At 32.0% G+C, this 24312-nt stretch overlaps 1 protein-coding gene across 1 annotated transcript; it reads left to right on the top strand.

Moving 5' to 3' along the window:
* Positions 1 to 5587: 5587 nt before the first annotated feature.
* Positions 5588 to 8197, top strand: LOC128994205 (uncharacterized). Its single transcript, XM_054418585.1, has 2 exons — positions 5588 to 5794; positions 6562 to 8197. The coding sequence occupies exons 1-2, from the start codon at positions 5640 to 5642 to the stop codon at positions 8195 to 8197; spliced, it is 1791 nt and encodes a 596-aa protein (XP_054274560.1). The 5' UTR covers positions 5588 to 5639.
* The last annotated feature ends 16115 nt before the right edge of the window (positions 8198 to 24312 follow it).

Below are 24312 nucleotides of genomic sequence, written 5' to 3'. Positions count from 1 at the left end.
ACAACTTTTTATGCACGTTACATATTTTTTGTTTCAGTATAGTAATGTAATAATGGTATGTAGTAGTATGGTATGTAGTAGTTATGGTATGTTTTAAATAAAATAAAATAAATAAAACATTAAAAGTCGTTAATACAAAATTTAATTATACCTTTTTTGGTTGGTTTCCGTAAGTTCTTTAAGTCTAATTAATGCACTGATGTGCATTTAGACTTGGGGTGTGACATATGCAAAGTTTGTGTGTAACTCTGAAGATGTCATACGCTATAGCAGCCAACTCTTCAGTGCATTAATTTAGACTTCATGAACTAAACGCCTAAAAAATAACAGAATAAACGGAAAATATACTCTATCCAGTTGGATAAATCAGGCATTAATCTAACAGAGACTTTGATATCCTTAAAAACATTAATACAAAGCATACCTCTAAATGCATTATTTAGCATCAGGAAACACGCTTTTGATAATCTTGGTGGTAAGTCTGTTCATCGCCCACCATGAAGGTTTTTACCACATAAACTCATACATTAACTTACAGTTAACAAGTATTTAAAACAATCTGAGAAAAAAATAATCTAAAAAAACGGTTTAAAGTAGCAGCAACAAAAAAACTGTATTTCAAATCCACTTGCATGGGCAGCATCGAAGCTAGTTGGAAATAACAAACTTGTATAGAACCAATCAAACTTTGCTAAACTTTTCACCACAATTTTGAAGTGTTTACTTTTAAAACGGGAGTCCCCATGTTATTTTAATATTAATAACAAATTTCTTAAACATTTACAGTTATCGTCTATTTTTTAGCTACATTTTTTTCGAACTGTACAAGATTATTAAGCACTGATAAAAGTACATGTTCCATTAATAAACACTGATTTAGCATTAAATGTGGTCTAAAAGCACCAGCATTTTGTGGAAATTTTGAAGTGAAAGTTGCCATTCATTAAATATATGACGATTTCAGTTGAATGAACTTTCAAAGTAAACCATACTACCCTTGGTTATGGAGGAAGAGAATTTAAATATAGTAGTTATATGAAACAAGTAAAAAAATATATTTTTCCCCAAATTAAAATGCGATTCTCTTGTCTCCTAAAAAGTTTGAAAGCCACTACTATTAGGAGTTATTTTTCAGTCCTATGTGCATTTTAAAACCAGAGTAATTATTATTGTTATTATTATTAGTATTATCTTTTATCAAAGTTACCATCCAGTGTTATTTTATTTTCTATCAAAGGATGTTATTTTAACACTACAGTATCCCTGTCTAGTTTTTATCTTTTGAGGACCCCCTCCCCCTCCCCCTTAACACTCTTAAGTGTCTGGAAAACACAAAGAACCGTAAAAAAATTCACAGTCTAAAAAAAATATGTATAACACACTATGTTTTCGTTTTAACGTGTTAATAAAAATCAAAAAGGCACAACATATAAAAGAAACGGCTTATTTACTGCACTTGATGGTAGTTCCACATCGGTGGTTTATACTGCTCTATATCATGAGGTTTATTTCCTCTACTTAACTCTTTTCCGGTATAAGGATTCCGTATGTAACTAACCTTTGGTTTTGTAGGCAGGAATAAAATGAATAATGAATGTATATCCTTTCTTCTGACAGCATAAAATAGTTAATTGTTTAAAATAGGTCATCCATTTTTGCATTTGTGATTTGTTACGTATAGATTGGCAAGATAAAAATATTACGTAAAACAAACAAACATTTTATAGTTCCGTAGTTTACCGTCAGAACAATGATTTGAGAACAGAACAATGAACTGAGCTGTTTAAAGCTAAATAAAATGTTATAAAACACATTTTATTAGCCTTATAATTTTTTCGATTACATTAATTATTTTTAAACCTAGATTAGGATCTCCATTTACCATCTGGTATTACATGACTTCTTGTATTTTTTCCACAGAAAACTACCATTTTTACTTTACAACTACCATAACAGCTAAGACAACTAAGAGTCATTGACGAACCTACGGATTTGAACCAGTTTTCTCCAGGACAGAAGTACTGTGCAAACTGAATACACCACACCACTAAAGAAAACTTCGTGAAAAAATCGTTCTACAATTGAAGAATTCAAAATAAAAATAAAAATGATTAAACTACTTGTTTGTACATTGTTTGGCGTACAATAGAGACGAGGCAGTGAGTAGAACTTGTTGGGTTGGCTGATTAAACTGCTCTCGTATTCTGCTCACTTCTCGTACATTACAAATACCTACAGACCTTGGCTATCAGTCATGAGCAAAACGCCTATACACATCTTCAATCATATGAACGTATTTCATTTTGAATATTATGACAAAAGGTAATGTAGAAACATTCCTTAATAGTGTTGGTCTTAGATATTGCCATATAAATGAAGTGGATGTGTTGAAAAACATATTGTTAGTCCGATCTGCATAAAAGGTTAAATGATAATTTAGGGTCTAAGTGTTTTTAAATAAATTAAAATTCTGTTCCACTTGGTAAGTAATACGTTAGATTTTGTAGACACACGCAATGTTTAAATTCAACTAGAACTATAATTATTAATGGTGGAAAAGTAGTCTGCCTGTTTATAAAATAAAATAATAGTATGCTTAGGTATAAGGCATTATTCTAGATGTTAAATTCATGAAGATCTATATAGTTTTCATAACTTTCGAATATTTTTTACACGAGGTTTAGGAAACTGCCCAAAAAATTTATGGATACCAACAAATATATATTAAAGTATGTCGAGAAGATTAAGCTTGTTGAGCTCCCTTGCTTAAAACATTTATCAGTGTTTTCATTATGATATGGCAGTAATACAAGTAACGTATAGGTCTCATTGATAAATATAACCGTTGAACTTAGCTGTGTTTTGTCAAATATATTTTAAATAAAAAATAAATCTGCAACATAAATGAAATATAAATATGAAATGAATTTATCGAAGATAGATCAATAGTTATATATTCAGAATGTTAAATTCCGATGAAAATAAGACATCTGCTTTATCATGATATTTACTTTAATGCCATCGGTACTGTTATTTTATTGTTTAAAGAGATGCTGAATTACATATTTTAGTGCCTAATATATATTTATATTATATTTCATATATTATATATAAAAAGATACATTACTTTACACCCACAGTATATGGTATTTTTTCTACCTCCTGACTTTTTAAAATAATTCTTCAACATTTTTTATCCCAGAATTGTTAATATTTTCCTTATATTTGTAATTGGCATTTTTCTTAAATTACCTATTTTATTTTTACATAGCTTGGAATCATTAAAATGCATATTTACAAAACGCTTAAGGCCTCACTATGAACAGTATTATACTAAAAGTAAATATACATTAGTTCAACAAATTAAACAACCCCACAGCAGCAAATAACTGATTATTGAATTTCCGTCTACCTAAAAGGATTTTTACTAAGATATTTCCTTTTTTTAAATTTTCTCTGTTAAAATCAGACGATTTCTATCTTAAAACATTACAACAAATTTTAACAAAACAACAGGTTGCCTGAAGTCATACGTCATTCTAAGTTTTGTTGCACAGTAGAAACTCAAAGCATCATATGGTGATCCATCACTTCTAATGCGCCTGTAATGTCTTACAAAGACTGATATGGAAATACATAATATCCGGGAAATATAAACTTTGCTGCTTGCAATTCGTTTTTACACAATCATGTAATTTAATTGAAATAATTACATCAATTTAATTGAACTGAGACTCAATGTTGTTGTGCATATAGAATACTAATTGACATGTATTTATTGTACTCTATGGCATGACTGATGTCTAGAAAATAAAGTTAGTAGGCGTACTGCATTTTTAAATCACGCTTTTACGTTGTTAGCACTGTAATCCCTCGTCTTAATACATCTTATATTTAAAAACAAGGTATCAAGCTGGATAAAATAAATGACAAAACATATTAAATAAATTTTTGCTCAAAGCAAGTTAGAAACTTTGTTTTTTATCAAGAAGCTGAATTCAACATAAACTTAAATTGCATTTTTTTTATAGCTACAATATAATACACTTTTCGATAAAAATAGGACAGACAAAGATTCAAATGTTGTAAAAAAAGTATTCCACGTAATAATAATCAACAAAGACCAATTTAACCTTTCTTATATCAGGCATTCCATAGAACGTTGAAGTCTGCCGGAACGACAAAGTTAATCACTTGAAACTTTCCTAAAGTACTTGAACTTTCTAAGCTCATGCATGGATAAATTATGTAACTAAATGAGCCTAAAATAAAATTTTCAAAATTCGCAATCCTAACAAATAAGAGTAAACTTAAAGTTACAATACGAGTAAACTACGTAAATTCAAGTACTTATTACATTTTTTTAATGTATATAAATTCGCCAGAGTTTTTAACAGCTATTTACATTTATTTCATAGCAAACTTAATATAAAATATTTAAATTAAGGGCTGGTGTCAGGGACACGTTATTTTTTAAATATATACAATTTAATAATGTAAAATGTATTTACCTCTTCTATTTTTTGCAAAACCAATATGGAATTATTAAGTGTTAAAAGTGTACCACTAGTAACACTTTTATGTACGATTGAAAAAGAGTATTGAAAATATAAGCACGAAAGGCAATAAGAACCACTCTTTCATTGCGTGGAAACATCAATCAGCATTTTCCTTTGATACTAATTGATTTGCGTAAAAAAATGTAAAACCTTCAAAATAGACTTGTTTCATAAGTCCATGCTATGCAATATCCACTCGTAGGTTTTCAGGAAAAACTGATTTAATATTTTACATGTTGGCAACACTTCTATTCTTGGCCATTGTAAAATTAACACTCATAATTGAAATACTCTTTTCTTTTGGAAACTCTTGCACTCTAATTCAATACATAAATGATCATTTAACCGTCAAGGGCCAAGCTTAACTACTAAACTCTCTTAACACAACCTAACAGGACAGAAAACATGGTAATTCTGTGTCTTCTGAGTAATGTAGAGAACAAACACAGTACGAAAACTTGGAGATACAAAACCCAACTAATGATAGCTAGGCTTAGAATTTAATACGTACGTAAACTAGGTAAGAGGGAAAAGGAGGTGGTGAGTAAACTGATACCGACGGTCACAGAATAATTATATTGCTTGTTTACTGCTTAAGAGCAAACAATTCTAGTCCTGGTTGTTGTTAGGTTATATTTCGTATAATAGTTTGATGTAAAAGAGAGAAGAATACATTTGAATCACTGATGGATATGCCTAATAGCTTAAGAGCCAAAGCCTGGATCGAATCAGTGAGTTGAAAAAGGTACCTAAGTCAAAAAAGTGGCCATTTTGATAAGTCATCGATTTTGAATTCTTAGGGGTAGACACAAGTCTGAGTGCAAAAAGGGACCTCATTCAAGCATTACAAATGTTATATTTACAGCACACTTTTACGTGTTGAGAGGCAAAAGGTACCTCAGTCAGTGACTCAAGTACGTTTTACTTCTCAACTCCGCTTTGTACTCTGTGTTCAGAAGACAGTCAGCTGTCCGTCCGTAGTTTCTTTCACAGTAGCCTAAGCTGTATTATTGTTGATTGATACATTGTGAAGGTTAGTTGTTAGGTTATTGGTATTCCTTGTGAGTTTGAACAAAAAATATGGAAGAGGGCAACCAAAAGCGAGGGAGGAAAAGAAAAAAGAATCCAGAAAATTATAGGAGAAATATAATTAAAGAAAAAATACTTAGAGGACAAGAGTATGTTGGCCACAATGGGAGACTTAAAAGAGCCAGAGGCGTCTCATCACCATGCAGGTACTTAAGGATTGCAAACTTAAAACATCTTTAGGCCTAGTACCTTTATTTACTGTAGTTTGAACTCTAAATAATTTCTTACTGTTGAAAATATTTGACTAAGCTATCAGCTGGGACCACATTTTAGGTAGCATAGGGCTAGTACTACAAGCCTATATTTTAGGCCTAGTGCTAAAATATACATTCCTATTTTATAAGACTAGGTTATTATGACACATTAAACATCATTAAAACTACCTTAGACAGACTATGAACCTATTTTGTTCATGCATTTAGCGTATAAATAGCATAGGCCTTACATAGCCTACATCATTTTAATTTGACATCTCAGATTCTGTTAGGTTTCATTCTATTACATAACCTAACACATTTTACTAGTTTAGAATGCATATTGATTGCTATATGTAGGTTAAGGTTGATTATTTTAAATTGCATCGTATTATGTAGACTTCGTTTATTGTTGTTTCGGCTGCAGTTCCGTATACGCCTGACGGAACAATCAAAATTAAATAATATCGATTTATTATATCGGGTTGGGCTAAGTTAGGTTAAGTTAGGTTAGGTCGACTGTTATAAAACATCGATTTTTTCATTTGTTTGTTCCAGCATGGGCGTGTACCGAACTACAACCGTTATTTCTTCCTATTTAGGCTATTCAGTGTAGTAGCGTTGATGTTTACGTCTTGCCCTTTTCACTGGTGGCTATCCGATTTCAACACCTCTATGTGTTTCTGTACTGTGTCTTATATTGCTTGCTTTATTTCCAGATGTCCAAAAAGGTGCTTCGAACAATTTGATGAAGCTGAAAGAGCTTTGATTTTTGATTCGCTTTACAAGTTGGATAGTAAGAACGAACAAGATCTTCACTTACAAAGAATGATTGAAAAACATGATGTCAAACAAAGAAGACCAAGGAAGGGAAATGAATCCAAACAGTATGACAGTTCATTTAAATATTATGTACTTCTCCAAGGTAAGAAGATTCAAGTTTGTAGAAACGCCTTTTTCCGACTATACGATGTCACTGACAAAAAAATCAGGCGTATTAGAAATTTATTAAAAGCCGGGGAATCTCCTAGGGACATGAGAGGGAAAAAAAGCCCCTCTAACAAGAAAACACCTGATGTTCTGAAATTGATTCATGATCATATCGAATCATTCCCAGTTAAAAAAACACATTATGCAGCAAAAGAATACCTTTACTTGTCTTCAGAACTCACCGTTAATAAAATGTATGAGCTCTTTAATGAAAGGTTTCCAAGTGTTGGTGTCAAATACGAGTTTTATCTTAAGTATTTTAATGAGAACTTTACATTAAAATTCGGTAAGCCCCAAATAGACACCTGTGCCTACTGTGAGGAACGTCAAGTTAAATTGAAAAGCCCTCATATTAATGAAAATGCAAAGCGTGTTGCCACTGCAGAGTTAATGGTTCATCGCAGGCGCGCTAAGCAATTTCACAAAGCTCTTCAAGATACAACAAAAATGTCTGAAAATAATGAAAAAGTCGTTGGCCTTGTATTTGACTTTATGCAAAACATTGAGCTACCAAAAATCCCGGTGCAAGACGTATTTTACTTGCGCCAGTTAACCGTGCAAGTTTTTTGTGTTTACAATACAAAAACTAAACTTTCACATTATTATGTTTATCATGAAGGAAAAGCACACAAAGGAAGTAATGATGTTACTTCATTCTTAATGGATTATATTAGTACACTCCCTAGCCAAGTTGAGGAACTTCACCTTTTTTCAGATAATTGTTGGGGTCAAAATAAAAACCACACATTATCTAAAGTTTGTCTTGCTTTGTGTGACTTGGGTAGGTTCAAAGTTGTGAAGCAGTTTTACCCATTGCGAGGACACTCTTATAATCCTTGCGATAGAAGTTTCAGTATGATCAAGAGGCCAATAAGAAAACAAGACAGAATTTACACTCCAAAGGAAGTTTGTGAATTAATAGTTAACTCTTCCAAGAAATCTCCATGTACAGTAACCTTAGTCGAAAGCGATTTAATTACTGACTATTCCAAATGGTGGCCTACGGTATATAAAAAGACAGCCGTATCAAACGAAACCAAAACCTTGCCTCGTCAAGAGAAACAACATTTTGTTATTTCCAAATTTTATTATTTCCAGTACTCCTATTTGGAAAAAGGTACTGTCAAAGCAAGTATGCATATAAGAACGGGAGATTTTCAGACACTGCATACGTTTAACTTGCGAAAGGGCCTGTGCCTCGCCCTACCAGATACAAAAGCTTATCCGAGGGGTTTTGTTCCCATTAAAAGAAAGAAGATTGTTGATTTGAGAAGATTGTATAGTTACATTCCAAACGAACACATCCAATTCTATGATGAAATTCTAAACTGGGAAACGACGGACGAGCAAGATAACATTGAGTGAAGTACGAAGAGTAAAAATCCAGAACTTTAAACTGGCAAAATACTTAATTTTGCACATAATATCTGTCAGTAAAGTACATGAAATCCTTGTAAATAAAAGTGTTCCTTTAAAATGTTTTTATTGACCTTTTTTAGTATGGTGTAAGAAATCTTGGTAAAAAAACTTGACTTGAGAGCAAAAAGGGACCTCAGTCAAAAATTTATTAAATTTTTTTCATTTACATAACTCATAAAAAATGGTAGTTTTGTGTTGTTATCTCTTTTGTAGTACTAAAAATAATATTCTCAATTTTTTATGCATTTATATTTTTGTTAATGCAAAACTTATACAGTTTTTTTACGTTTACCGAAAGTTGCGAAAATTGACTCGGGTACTTTTTTCAACTCACCATTTACCATGAAGGACAAGTAAGAGGCGTGGCGAAAATTCAGGTATGTAATACAAAATTGTTATATATCAAACAGCTTTGGTGGTCAATGACCAAGAATAATATATTTGAGTCGTAACAGGCAAAGATACCCTAGCAATAAGGAGTATTCTAACATGTTAAACACATTGAGGTCCGGGGAGTTTATTAATCATATAAGACACAGCTGTCTGTCTAGTATGTGTATGGGTATGGGTATATCACCGTGCCTAATACTGTATGTAAACTCCAACTGAAACCTTGGTAATAGGGTAGGTATGAAACCGGAATTACCCTCGAAAAATATTTCGTACCTTGAAACACTTGTAAAACTATTTTCCCAACAGGTTTTTTAATACTATCCTATCAAGTTTACTTTTTTACTCTTCTCAGTTGTACTTCTACTCATAAATCATTCGAGTATGTTCCCTACTATCTGGCTGCAGAGATATCACGATAATCACGATAGTAAAATACGTCGTCCGTAACTCTATATGGTGCTTTCCTGTTAAAGGGAACATTCATTATTATCGATGATTTCTATCTATAGGAAAAGTATAATGTGCAACTCGAGTTCAAAGTACAATTGCCTCACTCGAGAAACCATTCCTCACTCGTTTACGGCTCATGAGTAAGGATTTCTCTCGAGTGAGTCAATTGCTCACTTTTCTCACTAGTTGCACAAATAACTATTATATAGAACTCGTAATTACCAAAGGTTTAATTTTTATTTCCTGATTAGCGATAGTAAATTAAATCGTAATCTTTGTTATAAAGAACTCGCCTTTGGAGGGAAAAAGCAAGATCTCGATTGAACCATTTAGTACGATACAAGGCGACCAATTAGTTGTAGAGAAGGATTGGTTAAATTTACGCCACAGCAATAAAGAGCTGTAATTAATTCTTTGCAGTTTGTTTTGGATTTCAACCGTTTTACAAAATTACTGTAATTTATCAGTCTTTTATTATTAAATTCGTTTCAATTTTATTTCTTGGATTAAAAAAATTTTCTTAAACACCTGGGCATTTTCTTTATCCACTACTATATACAATTAAACACCCCAATGGTATTAATATTGTTACTAAAATGATATACTTTAATCGGAACAAGTGTTGTAAAATTTCCTTTTGTAACTGATATGATTTTAATTATTTATAAAATAAATTATATGTTCTATTGGGCAAAATGTACAAGTAATTTCAATAAAGACCTTGTGTCTGCCTATTTATGTCCTAACAAATTTAACTGTTCAATGAAGATTGAAAGATAATAACAGTTTATTAGCATAAAATAGAAAGTACAGAATCAGTTATAGTAAAATGACTATTAAATAGAGAAAAAAAATCAAAGTTATGCAAAGCAAAATTTATATATTTGCTTAATTCAGGCTTTGAATAAGAATATGATTATAACTCTAAACCAGCTAAAACATTGGGTTTTTTACTCCAATTTGTGTCAAAAAGTTTAGTATCTTTACGAATATGACTAAATTATCTAGTGGACAGTTAAAACAAATGGAAATTCAATACATTTCGACAAGAAAAGATATTGAATAAAACATTAGCTTGCTTAAGAGAGCAATAATAAAATCCCCAGAAAGATTGACATTAATATATTAATTCAAAGATACAAAGATAAATCCAATAGTGACAGCAAGACCTGTTCAGTTCCGGTCTGAAAGCTTTTCCATGTCAGCTCAATGGTCTGAAACTAGTTAAATGGAAATGTCTTAATGGCCTTTGTTAGATGAACAGAACTCATAACAACTGTCTTCAGACACATCTTATACTTGATCAAAAAATACCGCAATCGTTAAATAATATGTGTTACAAAAAAGGTTTTGCAATAAATTACTTTTATTTAAAATACACTCTTTACGCTGTGCTACTGATATTTATAGTCTTTTTTTATTATTTACCTACTTGTGTTGATGAAGAATCCACTTATACATCTACTTATACGACCAAACACGTAATCGGTAACAATATTAAGTTCTCGTGAAACAATCTGGACTATTATAACGTGGGTAGGGCTTTTTAAAACTTATTTATTTATTGACGGAATTAGATTAAAAGTACGCTATAATTAACTCTAACTCGTGGATACACTCACACTACTCCTAGTAACTCTAGGATAAAAAATAAAAACTACTAATGTGTAAAATAGAATAACTGTGTTACAGAGTTTCGTAGTTATTGCTTATAAATGTCTTTAATGTAAAGAGCTATGATTTTAAAAATGTTATCAAGATCTTTCTCTACAAACTTAAGGTATGCAGAAGAAACCCGTAAAACTAATGAAAATCATAATTAATCAATCATTGTTGAAGCATAAGGAGATGTCAAACTGGTAAGGGATAGTTTATTGCATTTGGTTAAGAACAAAAAAAAAAAAATTAAGGTGATACAGTTAATACTGCAAAATACCAAATGGATAACTTTTCCAGTGTGCGTGATTATCAAAGTTAAATTTAACACATTACCTTGATAAAACTATTATAACGTGATAATGAACGGCCATGTTTTCAATAAAATATCCAATTTCACTTTGAGGAATTTGTTCATTAAGCACACTTTGGAGTGGTTTAAATGCTGGCTACAATATTCTTTTTGACTTTGCAATTTTAACTATCTAAAACCCTTGAAAGAACTGTTATTATAAATAATTTAAATATTGTAGCCTCACAGTTACAAGTTCTGCTTTTAATTTGTGTCATTGGACTGTACAAGCCTATTTATTAAAATTGCTTTGGACCTTTTTCAAACATCACATTAAGCCTAAACCAATAATTACCTGTTAACATCCCTAACATTATGTTAACAATAGACATCAATAGATCATTAACATCGTGTAAATTAATAGATCTCACAAGTTCATATCTTACTTTCCAAAAGTACTTTACTTTACACGATACCTTCTCTGGAAGACCAACCCCCCACCACCGCACCGTGCCGAACGCTTCCGAATCACACCGAAAATAGCCGGGGTCTTTTTGAATTCCTTGTGTCATCTCTCTGGTAACGGGACAACGGAATTGAACTCGGAACGGAACATCGCAGCAGTTTCTTCCAATCCCGAGCCTCCTTTAAACACTGATAGGAACGGAGTAGCCGATTAACGATGTTATGCAATTAATTATCCTATCATAAATTATTTGTAGACTAGTTTAAAAGATACAAATACCTAGTATACAAGTCAAACTAATCCTTCTATCTCCTTCAATATAACGTGTATCTTTACGAATATGACTAAATTCTCTAGTGGACAGTTAAAACAAATGGAAATTCAATACATTTCGACAAGAAAAGATACTAAAAGTAAGATATATCCTAATCAAAAAAGATTCCTTTGTATCCTGGAAAAAATAATTGTGGAACTCAATCTACCTATAGCCATGATAATTTATCAACCTAAAGTAGTAATTAATGCTTAATGTTAAATTACTGAATATATTCAAACTGATTTCTTTTATACAAAAATAAAGAATAATATTTATATTTATTTACGTAGATCTATTTACAATCCTTGTCACCTTGGAAACTGGGACAACTAAATTAAAATAACAATATTCATGTTTAACAAAATATCAAATGAGGAAATAACTCGAACGTTTTGACAGCATAAGTGGCAGACATATTACAGATTACGATTTGCCACGTACCGTTTGACTATGCTTGCTACGAATCGGGAGCGTTCGGCACGGCACGATGGAGGATGATTCATCCTCAAGAGAAAGTTGAAATGAAGATAAGGATAAAGATGAAAATGAAGATGAAGATGAAGATGAAGATGAAGATGAAGATGAAGATGAAGATGAAGATGAAGATGAAGATGAAGATGAAGATGAAGATGAAGATGAAGATGAAGATGAAGATGAAGATGAAGATGAAGATGAAGATGAAGATGAAGATGAAGATGAAGATGAAGATGAAGATGAAGATGAAGATGAAGATGAAGATGAAGATGAAGATGAAGATGAAGATGAAGATGAAGATGAAGATGAAGATGAAGATGAAGATGAAGATGAAGATGAAGATGAAGATGAAGATGAAGATGAAGATGAAGATGAAGATGAAGATGAAGATGAAGATGAAGATGAAGATGAAGATGAAGATGAAGATGAAGATGAAGATGAAGATGAAGATGAAGATGAAGATGAAGATGAAGATGAAGATGAAGATGAAGATGAAGATGAAGTTGAAGTTGGAAATTGAAACTTGAAGATTGGAGATTGGCAATATTGGATATATTGAGATTGATAATTGGAGATTGAAAATTGAAGATTAGATATTAAGGTGATTGGAGATTGGAGATTAGGAGTTTTAGACATTTGGAATTTTTTTAATTGGAGATTTAAGATTGAAGATTGGAGATTTGGAGGTTAGAGATTGGAGATTAGAGAAAATGGTGGGGATAGAGATGGATATGTAAATGTACGTAATTACATCTAAAACCCTTGAAAGAACTGTTATTACTGGAGATGGATATGGAGATGGAGATGGAGATGGATATGAATAATGGCGATTGGTGATTGGAGGTTGGAGATTGGAGACAGTGATGAAGATTGGAGATTGCAGATTTGGAGATTTAAAAATGGAAATGAAGATAGAGATAGAGTAGGAGATAAAGTTGGAGATTGGAGATTCGAGATTTGGAGGTTGGAGATGGGAGATTGAAGATTTTGAGGTTGGAGATGAAGATCGAGATTCAAGATAAAAAATGGATATTTTTCAATTTAAAGATCAGAGATTTAGAGATTTGGGGATTAGAGATTGGAGATTGGATATTAAAGATTGGAGATGGAAAAGTAGATGGAGATGAAAATGAAGATGAAGATGAAGATGAAGATGAAGATGAAGATGAAGATGGAGAAGGAGATGGAGATAAAGATGGATATGGAGATGGAGATGGAGATGGATATGAATAATGGCGATTGGTGATTGGAGGTTGGAGATTGGAGACAGTGATGAAGATTGGAGATTGCAGATTTAGAGATTGGAGATTTAAGATGAAGATAGGAGTTAGGAGATGGAGATGGAGATAGAGATTGGTGATTGGAGACTGAAATTGGAGATTGAAATTGGAGATTAGAGATTGGAGATTGAAGATTGGAGATCGAAGAGTGGAGATTGTAGATTTTAGATGGAGATTTTAGGTTGAAGATAAAGATGTAGATTGGAGATGAAGATTGGAAATTGTAGATTGGAGACGGAGATTGTAGATGGAGAAGAAGATGGAGATGAAAATGAAGATGAAGATGAAGATGAAGATGAAGATGAAGTTGGAAATTGGAACTTGAAGATTGGAGATTGGCGATAGGATATTGGAGATCGAAAATTGAAGATTAGATATTAAGGTTAAAGATTGGAGATTGAAGATCAAAGATTAAGAGTTTTAGAGATTTTGAGTTTTTAAGATTGGAGATTTAAGATTAAAGATTGGAGATTTGGAGGTTAGAGATTGGAGATTGGAGATTATTGTGGAGATAGAAATGGATATGTAAATCGTGGTAGAGATGGAGATGAAGATCGAGATTGAGATGGAGATGGGGATGAATAATAGAGATTAGTGATTGGAGACGGATATGGAGATTGGAGATTGTAGATTTGGGAGATCAGAGATGAAGATTGGTGTTTGGAGATGGAGATGGAGATTTGGAGATTAGAGGCGGAGACGGAGATTGGAGATTGTAGATTTGGAAATTGAAATTGAATTTGAAGATTAGAGATAGGAGATTGGAGATTGGAGATCGAAGAGTGGAGATTATACATTGTAGAATTGGAGATTTTAGGTTGGAGATAAAAATGTAGATTGGAGATTAAGATTGGAAATTGAAGATTCGAGACGGAGATGGAGATTGGAGATTGAAGACGGAGATGAAGATTCGAGATACGGAGATTGGAGTTTGTCGATTTGGAGATTTAAAAATGGAAATGAAGATAGAGATAGAGTAGGAGATAAAGTTGGAGATTGGAGATTGGAGATTCGAGATTTGGAGGTTGGAGATGGGAGATTGAAGATTTTGAGGTTGGAGATTCGGAGATTGGAGATCGGAGAAGGGATATGGAGATGGAGATTGGAGGTGGAGATTAAAATTAGAGATTAAAATTGGAGATTGTAGATTGTAGATGGAGAACAAGATGGAGATGAAGATAAAGATGAAGATGAAGATGGAGATGGAGATGAATACTGGGGATTGGAGATTGGAGACGGAGATTGAGATTGGAGATTGAGATTTGGAGATTCGAGATTAGAGATTGGAGATTCGAGATTGGAGATCGAAGAGTAGAGATTGCCCATGTAGCACAGATGGTTGGGCCAACGTTGGTAAATTGTGGAGCCACACAGTTGGCCAACGGTAGAAATGTCACCTCTTTAAACTGTTTTCCAGCCAACCATTGTCCAACCGTTTTATTTCACACAAAATAATAAAGATTTAGTACGAAAAGCATAATTATTAGTTGAGTAAATTGATTAAATAGTTCATAAAAACAAATTTTGAAAAAAAACTAGAACAAAATATTTTTGGCCCAGACGGGTCTCGAACCCGGGTCCTTCGACTTATGAGCCTCTTACTTTACCACTGAGCTATCTGTGATTGCTGATGTAGAGAGTTTTCAAGTGGTGAAAGAGTAGCCGACAGTTGCAATGGTCGCAATACTTCAAACATTTTTGATACTACACAGTATAATATGATTCTGTTAATCTGTTAAGGCATCATAAGTAGTTTTTTTTTTTGAGTTAGAGAGGATACTGGTATTTGAATGATTAATTAATTACCGTTAGATTGTTAATGCTATTATAATTGCCTGTTATATGATTAATTACTCTTTCCCCTTAAATTGTTGCAAATAAGTTAAAGAATATTAATTTAAAAAATATTTGCATTATTAAAATTATTAAAATTCATTGTTGTAGCGCCGGAACTGTAATATATAAAATATCTGGTTTTACAATACCTTTATCAGTTCCAAAAACTTTTGGAAACTTTTGGAACTGATAAAGGTATTGTAAAACCAGATATTTTATTATAATTATGTTGTGAAAGCTAGACCCAGAGAATGAAAGTCGTGTAAACTCAACTATGGACCATTGTTGGTCCAACAAAAGTATCTTTTGTTGGTCCAACGGAGTGAAAAACGGTTGGACAACGGTTGGCTTGATGTATGATACCCAGCAATGCATATTAATGTATTTCATTAACAATGAACCAATGTTGGTCCACAGTTGTAAATATTGGTTGGCCCAACTACGAGATATACAGTTGGACAACGGTTGGTTGGTTGTGGAAGCTCCAACCAACCATCGACCAACTGTCCCACAGTTGGCCAACGTTGGCCCAACCATCTGTGCTACATGGGTGTAGATTTGGAGGTTGGAGATTCAGAGTTAAGAGATTGGAGATTGTATATGGAGAAGAAGATGGAGATGGAGATAAAAATGTAGATGAATAATGGAGATTGGTGATTGGTGATTGAAGATTGGAGATTGAGATGGAGATTGGAGATTTAGATTTGGAGATTTAAATTGAAGATTATAGATTGGAGATTTGAAATCGAAGAGTGGAGATTGTAGAATGTAGATATAGAGATTTGATGCTGGAGATTTTAGTTTGGAGATAGAGATGTAGATTGGAAATGAAGATTGGAAATTGAAGATTGGAGACAGAGATGGAGATTGGAGATTGGAGATTCAGAGGTTAGATTGGAGATTTAGATTTGGAGATTTAAATTGAAGATAATAGATTGGAGATTTGAAATCGAAGAGTGGAGATTGTAGAATGTAGATATGGAGATTTGATGCTGGAGATTTTAGGTTGGAGATAGAGATGTAGATTGGAGATGAAGATTGGAAATTGAAGATTGGAGACAGAGATGGAGATTGGAGATTGGAGATTCAGAGGTTAGAGGTTAGATTCAGAGATTGAAGATTGGAGATTTGATGTGAAGATGGAGATTGAAACTATAGATTGAATTTGGATATTGTAGATTGTAGATGGAGAAGAAGATGGAGATGGAAATGAAGATGAAGATGAAGATAAAGATAAAGATGGAGTTGGAGATGGAGATGAAGATGAATAATGGGGATTGGAGATTGGAGATTGGATATTGTAGATTTGGAGATTTAAATTGGAGATCAGAGATTAGAGATTTAAGATCGAAGAGTGGAGATTGTAGATTGTAGATTGTAGATTTGGAGATTTTATGTTGGAGATTTTAGGTTGGAGATAGAAATGTAGATTGGAGATGAAGATTGGACACAGAGATGGAGATTGGAGATTGGAGATTTGGAGTTTAGAGATTCAGAGATTGAAGATTGGAGATTGGATGTGGAGAGGGTGATTGAAATTAGAGATTGAATTTGGATATTGGAGATTGTAGATGGAGAAGAAGATGGAGATGAAAATGAAGATGAAGATAAAGATAAAGATAAAGATGAAGATGGAGATGGAGATGGAGATGAGATTTGAGATTTAGATTTGGAGATTGGAGATTGGAGATGAAGATTGGAGTTTGGAGATGAAAATGGAGATTAGAGATTGGAGATGGAGATTGGAGATTGGAGACGGAGATGGAGATTGGAGACGGAGATGGAGTCTGGAGATTATAGATTTGAAGATTGAAATTGGAGATCAGAGATTGGAGATTGGAATTTGGAGATCGAAGAGTGGAGATTGTATATTGTAGATTTGGAGATTTTAGGTTGGAGATAAAGATGTAGATTGGAGATGAAGATTAAAAATTGAAGATTGAAGACGGAGATGGAGATTGGAGATTTGAGACGGAGATTGGGGATTGGAGATTTGGGGATTGGAGATTGGAGATTTGGAGTTTTGAAAATGGAGGTGAAGATGTAGATGGCGATGGAGATTGAGATTGGAGATTGTAGATTTAGAGATTTGAAAATGGAGGTGAAGATGGTGGTGGAGTTAGAGATAAAGTTGGCGATTGGAGATAGAAAATTTAAGATGGAGATTAGAGATTTTAGATTTGGAGATTGTAGATTGGTGATTGTAGATTTGGTGATTGTAGATTGGAGATTGTAGATTGTTGATTGGAGATTGGAGATTGTATATTGTAGATTTGGAGATTGGAGATGAATTTTGGAGAATGAAGATGGAGATTGGAGATTGGAGACGGAGATGGAGATTGGAGATTTGGAGATTGGAGATTGGAGATTTGGAGATTTGAAAATGGAGGAAAATGAAGATGTAGATGGGGATGGAGATGGAGTTAGAGATATTTTATTTTTGCATTGAAATTTAACTTTTAAACACGTATAAGAAAATATTTTCGGAGTTATCTTTCACATTTAATATATTAAATAAATCTATGTTAATCTATGTTATTTTTAAATCTGATGTTACAAGTATTTTGCTTATACAGTAGTTGGTTGTTTACTTTTTTTTGAGTTGACCTCACGATTCTGCCTCAAAGTTCGTGAAAAACTCATGAACGCAATATGCATTGAAAACGAGCAGTACGACTGAGATTTGTCTGTGCAATCAATTATGGGCGCGTAACGGTTTTCATAGTAGATTTAAAGAATAACGCCATTTTCCTCTGAATTCCCATTCCGTTGCGAAGCATGGGCAGAGCAACTGGTAAAATAACTCTAAATTGATAGTTGTGATTGAGTTTATGTAAACTCTTGGTGATATCTTTACCGTGTAATTGATGTCTGTGGTAAACATAGTGCAATATCTAGATTGTTGGTCAATTCTGTTAACGTTTAAATATACATTTCTTTCTTATACACTTAAACATAAGACTATTTATTTTGTATTTTTTATAATGCAATAATATAGTGAATAATCAAACAATATGTTAAACACTTGACTGAACGTTACAAAGTTGCCTTAGAGAAGATGTATGCTGGCAGAGAAGTGTGATACAACATGATGTAGCTACACTGTGTGTGCTCTCTTTGTGTGTTGTATCTTCAAAGAGAACTTTTGAAACATATAATTCGTTGGTTAATTCATGTTTGTAAATAGTAACCTTTTAAAAAGTTATTGCTATAGAGTTGTTATTTCTAAGGTCCTTTACAAGGTGTCTATTAAATATGCTTGACGAACTTGCATCATCGTTTTAAAGTATGTATAGAACTATTCACCAACCAACTGTTTCCTTTTTATTAGTAAATACAACTTTATAAATGCTTAGATGGATACCAATTGATTAATCTTCCGATATGGTGTTTTCGTCAATCATTTCTCACTATAAAACAGTCATAATTGACTTTTGAACAGGAGATTAAGTCTATGGACTATGTAATGAAGCTACCTTTAATATAGATTTCCATTTAAATAAAAAACCAAAAGCTTAAACCATTAGCGTAAGGTTAAACTCAACCGAACGTAGATTGAGGACGGACGAAAGAATCCCAATTAGTTCTATTGAAAGGGAATTGGAGACATTAAGCGAAGGCCTCGATGTTTATAATGGTTACTGTCCAATTTGTATTCCCTTAGAAATTATAATTTAAATAATATGTTTTTAATGTCCTAACTAATTTTTATAACGGAATTTTAGATTAGGTATTTAAAGTAAAATTATCAACATTTATAGTTTGACAGAAAAATATTGAAACCGGAAACCTTTTTGCACTTTATGAACGAATAATTTTAAAAGTCTCAAATGCAAAACTAATACAAAATTGAAATTTTTATTTTGAAGGAGGTAGTTGAGAAAATAATTTGTTTGGATATGATGCAGCTACCAGGATTTCTATTGCTATCACATAAATTGATTATAGTGGTTCATTGGTCACCTTTACTTCTACTTAGTGTCAATTGTCTGTTAAATATTTTGCCATTTTACCTAATGATAAGTAAAATCAAATATATAATGTAGGGAAATTTTTTTACTTGTTGTTGAAAAGTAAAAATATTTTAAGTGGTTCATTCACCTTTATTTTCTTATAACAGGTTACGTACCTTGACTTCCACAATACCTCAGTCGAACTTCTGTTGACGAGTTTCAACTACTAAGACGAATTTTAAAATCAGAGCGTTAAATTTCATTATTTTAATGTCGTCAATTTCTTAAAAACACAATACTTCCACACATAACTCGGTAGACAATTAACATAAATTGCTGACCGGCACACCTCACTGAAATGGTCAATAATTTACTTTTTACCCCACTCCAGTGACCAGGTGATGAAAAACCACACTTTTTAGGTTTAATATATACTGATTTAAAAATGTGTGTTTTTGCGCGGTCTTTATATCTCTGTAATTTATACTTCCGTTTTGAACTATAAAGGATTTATTTTTTATGACAATTTGGACCACTTTGGGTTATTTATGTTTTCTAAGTATTTTCCAAAAGAGTTTTCGAATTGAAGATGTAATAATTTGGTATCATATTATACTTTGAAACCTAACCGTTTTAAATACAAGAACGAATATCAACCTCCAAAATTATAACACATTTTCTCATTTACAAAATGTTATTAATATCCCAGTATATCCTAATTACTTATCATATAGCCTCAATTTGGTTAAGCTAATGTTAGTGGACCTTTTTTACAAACACAGGACTGTCATACACAGTGGTATTAGTACCATGTGTCCGTTAAATCTTACTAATATTATAAATGTGAAAGTTTGTGTGTTTGTTTGTTTAATTTGTTTGAAGTTCAATCACGCATAAACTACTGGACGAATTGGGCTGAAATTTGGCATGATGATAGCTCACATCCCCGATTAACATATAGGCATATTCTTATCTCAAAAATCCTTTCGGACTCCGCCCCAGTGGCTCTGTAGTTCCCCATGTTAACCTTTTGAGTATTCATATTTAAAGGGAATTAAAGAATTTAGTCAGCTGTTTCAACTAAAAGAGTTGGTTCTATGATATGCAAAAGCATTAAAAGTTATAATATTTACCAACAGGGTGCAGCACTATAATTTTTTTGCATTTATGAAAACAGCTAATTTTAACTAAACAGCAACAAAAAACTGTGATATGCAATGAGAACTGTCAAAGTAGGATTGTTTACAGTTTTGTTTATGTTTTTAATTTCATGAATCATTTTTGATATTTTGTGTATTTTTAATAATTTATTTTTTTCTATGGTTTAGGTGAAGTGATGGAACATGACTATGGTAGATTTTCAAATAAAGCAAAATTAACAGAATTACCAAAGGGCATAAATCCAAAAACTTTCATGTACATCAGCAGTAAAATGGATACATTAGCCACAATACACTGATAAGTTAATTCTTAAGTCTAGCTTTATGAAACTTAACTTCTTGAAAGTAAATGTCTTATAAAAGCATTCTAAATATTCCTATTTACGTTTTTTATGAATTATTAGTTTTAAAAACAACATAATTAATGGCTTTACTTACATTTGTTTCTGGAAAATAAAAGTAAATCTGCTGTTTAAATACGAAATTGTTACGCTTGACGACTGGCATAATGAATATTCAAAGCCCAGATTTGAACTGAAACCAAGCAGCTGAATTAATTGAGATGCATTTTATTTGTGGGTCATGCTATTTTATAATATAGTTTAAAAAAATATATAAATAAACAGCAGATTATGCCACAATGAAATCGTGTTATAAATTGGGTTTTCCTATTTTGACCATAAAATACGACTTTGCAATTTATCTTTTAACAATCTTGTACAGCTAATAAAAAATTATTTATTACATTTAATCGTTTTTTAGGCAAATTGTTTATAGATATTCTAGATTCTTATCTAAATTGATAATTTTGTTTGATTTATACAGAACTAACATTACAATAAAATACACACTTTAATACCTTCTTTGTAGCAGCCAACCCAAGTAAAAAATAACCCTAATAGTATTAAACAAAGGAATGCATTGAAATGTTTAAGGAAGTATTTCACTGAAATATTTTAACTAAAAACAGGAAAATGGGAATTCACTTAGTCTGCAGGTTTTGCTAAAGGGATTTACTTAAAAGTTTTCAATTGGCTTCTAATTTCTTTGTTTACCTTATCTGTTAGATTGTTTAAGTATATTTATCAAACCTGAAACAGTTTCAAACTAAAACGTAAAAGATGTTTACTGTTAGAATTTACTTTTTTATTGACATCCACGAACATTGTACCCTAACGAATTTTAAACACAGTTTTACTCTTCATATCATTTCTCTAAGATAGAAAAAATAGTGGTTTTTTTCAGTAAATGAACAGGTTGACAAAGCTTTGGTAGATGGTTATCAAAAAGTGAGTACGCACTCAGAATTTATTTTATTGACTACTAATATTAATGAGCTGTAATTATACATAAATATACGTTTTAAATATAAGACAAAACTTTTAGGAAACCAAAAACGCCATAATTTCTATTAATAATAAAAAAATATTATTATACTAATATATTCCTTTAATTTATTTTGTAAAATATATCTTTGTATATATCTCTAAAAACAAAAGAAAATTTGCCTAATATAATAGGGTTCTGTAACTGTAAAGATGTAAAACTGAATCTCCAAAGAAATAAATGTCAAAGAAACTTGAAGACAGAACGTCACTCTGAATATTTAATTTGACAATCAGCAAAAAACTTCACTTTGTCTTGGATTCTTTTTTCACCAAGGCTTAGCCGTCATTAACGTTTCGTTGTTGTTTTTTATAAATACAAAGATAACTGGATTCGGATGTAGTCATTTGTGAAATATAAAGAGATGATATCTAAACCAATATGCACTCGTACCAGGTCCAGATTTATTGGCCATTCAAGACACAGCAAACATCTGTGACGTGATATGTGTCAAGGGATATATCACTGTGTCTCGGACTCTATTTTTACTGCAACTTGAACAAGTTTATTGTAACAACTAAAGGAATAACGTATATGATGTACTGATAGAGCACCCATGAATAATATAGACCCCATTTATATATTTTTTTTCATGAAAATATTCAAAAAATGATTTGAGAGTTTGTAATAACTGCTTTTATGAAATTTGACTTTATAGTTATTCAGGTAACTTTTACAATAAAATTAGGTTTAAGGTGATTTTTCCTTACTGAATATCCGTTGACTAAATTAATTTAATACATGAATGCTTGGATATGAAAATACAACTTATTTACCACATTATTCAATCATACTGTTTCCAACACATTTCCAATGTTTTCAAAAAGTCTATGTAATTTATTGTTCTAATGTGAATCATGTAACTGTTTATAAAATGTATTTAATTCAAACATACAGAATTTAATAAAATACTTGACAGAAGGAAATAGCTTCACGATACATTATGCATGGATATATGATACTCAGGAAAACAGAAACAGTTTTGTTGTTTTATATGGTGAAACAATATTCTGAAATTGAGTCAAGCTATATGAATAATGTAGTACGTCTTGACTTATATTTCAAACGGAAAATTTCAGTTTTATTTTTATACTAGCTAAGTACCCGTCCTTCGTACGGGGTTGGTATACAATGCTTATTGTAGTTAAATACTCGTGCTTTGCATTTGCAATGAGAGAAGACACGTTATGAGAAAATTTGGTTTACTATATAATCTACGGTATACTATAGTATATAGAACATCTACTATAGCCATAATGTTCTACCACTTCACCTAAACAATAGAAAGAAGTAAAGTTCTCACACTCAGGTTTTAGTTGCTGATTGGTTCAAATTAGCTGTTGTCATAAATGTATAAAGAACTAATGGTGCTGCACCCTGTTGGTAAACCGTATAACCTTTTAATGCTATTGAATATCATAGAAAGAAATTGTGTAGTTGAAACAGCTGGCAAAATTACTTAATTCCTTTTAAATATGAATACTCATAAGGTTAACATAGGAAACTAAGGGCTCCACTGGGGCGGAGCCCGAAAGTATTTTTGAGGTAAGAATATTTTCTATATGTTAATCGGGAATATGAGCTATCATCATACCAAATTTCAACACAATCCGACCAGTAGGTAATACGCGATTGAACTTCAAACAAAGAAACAAACAAACAAACAAACAAACAAACAAACAAACAAATAAACAAACAAACACACAAACTTTAACATTTATAATATTAGTATGATTAGACAATTAATTAATAAAACTTTTTAAAGTAGCACTAAGTCTCAATTTCTATTCAAAGCTATCCAAATCGTATCGTTAAATATATGTCACTTGCTAAAAATTCCTCCTAAAATCACTGACATAAAATTTTAGTTGTAACTATACACTGCCAGGGTTGTGATTATACAACTTGTTTGCTTCAAGGGTTGTAACTGTTGTAGTTTCAACTCCCGGAGCTGTGACTACTAGGGACGTCATAGGGATAATTAATAAGGATAATTATGTTTCATAAAATATAAATCTCAACAATCAACAACAGATCAATCAAAATGTCAATGTTCTGAACTGTGCGGCGTTGGCCTCATAAATATGCATGTAATGCCGCTCCCACTGGTGGAGGAATACTTAATGCAGCTGTTAATTCACGAATAAACTTTGTATCGACATTTTCACGTGTATCGTTCGCACATTATTATTCATACAGCTGTTTTACCTTTTCAACAATATCATCAAAATCAAAAACATCAGATGCGTAACTGTGTTTAACATATTTATGAATAAGCCTATTATTCTTTAAACTAAAACTAAAACTCTTATAATATTTGCAGTGTTGTATATTAAAGGCAAAATAAAACATAACGATTAGAATTGTAACCAGTCAACAAGGGGCACAGTTTTAGCTTC

The sequence above is a fragment of the Macrosteles quadrilineatus genome, unplaced genomic scaffold, assembly GCF_028750875.1.
Source record: "Macrosteles quadrilineatus isolate MER2022 unplaced genomic scaffold, UCM_ALF_1.0 Scaffold_5__1_contigs__length_97177068, whole genome shotgun sequence".
Classification (NCBI taxonomy): Eukaryota; Metazoa; Arthropoda; class Insecta; order Hemiptera; family Cicadellidae; genus Macrosteles; species Macrosteles quadrilineatus.
Note: the sequence above shows the minus strand (reverse complement) of the source record. Positions and strands in the feature narration are given on the sequence as shown.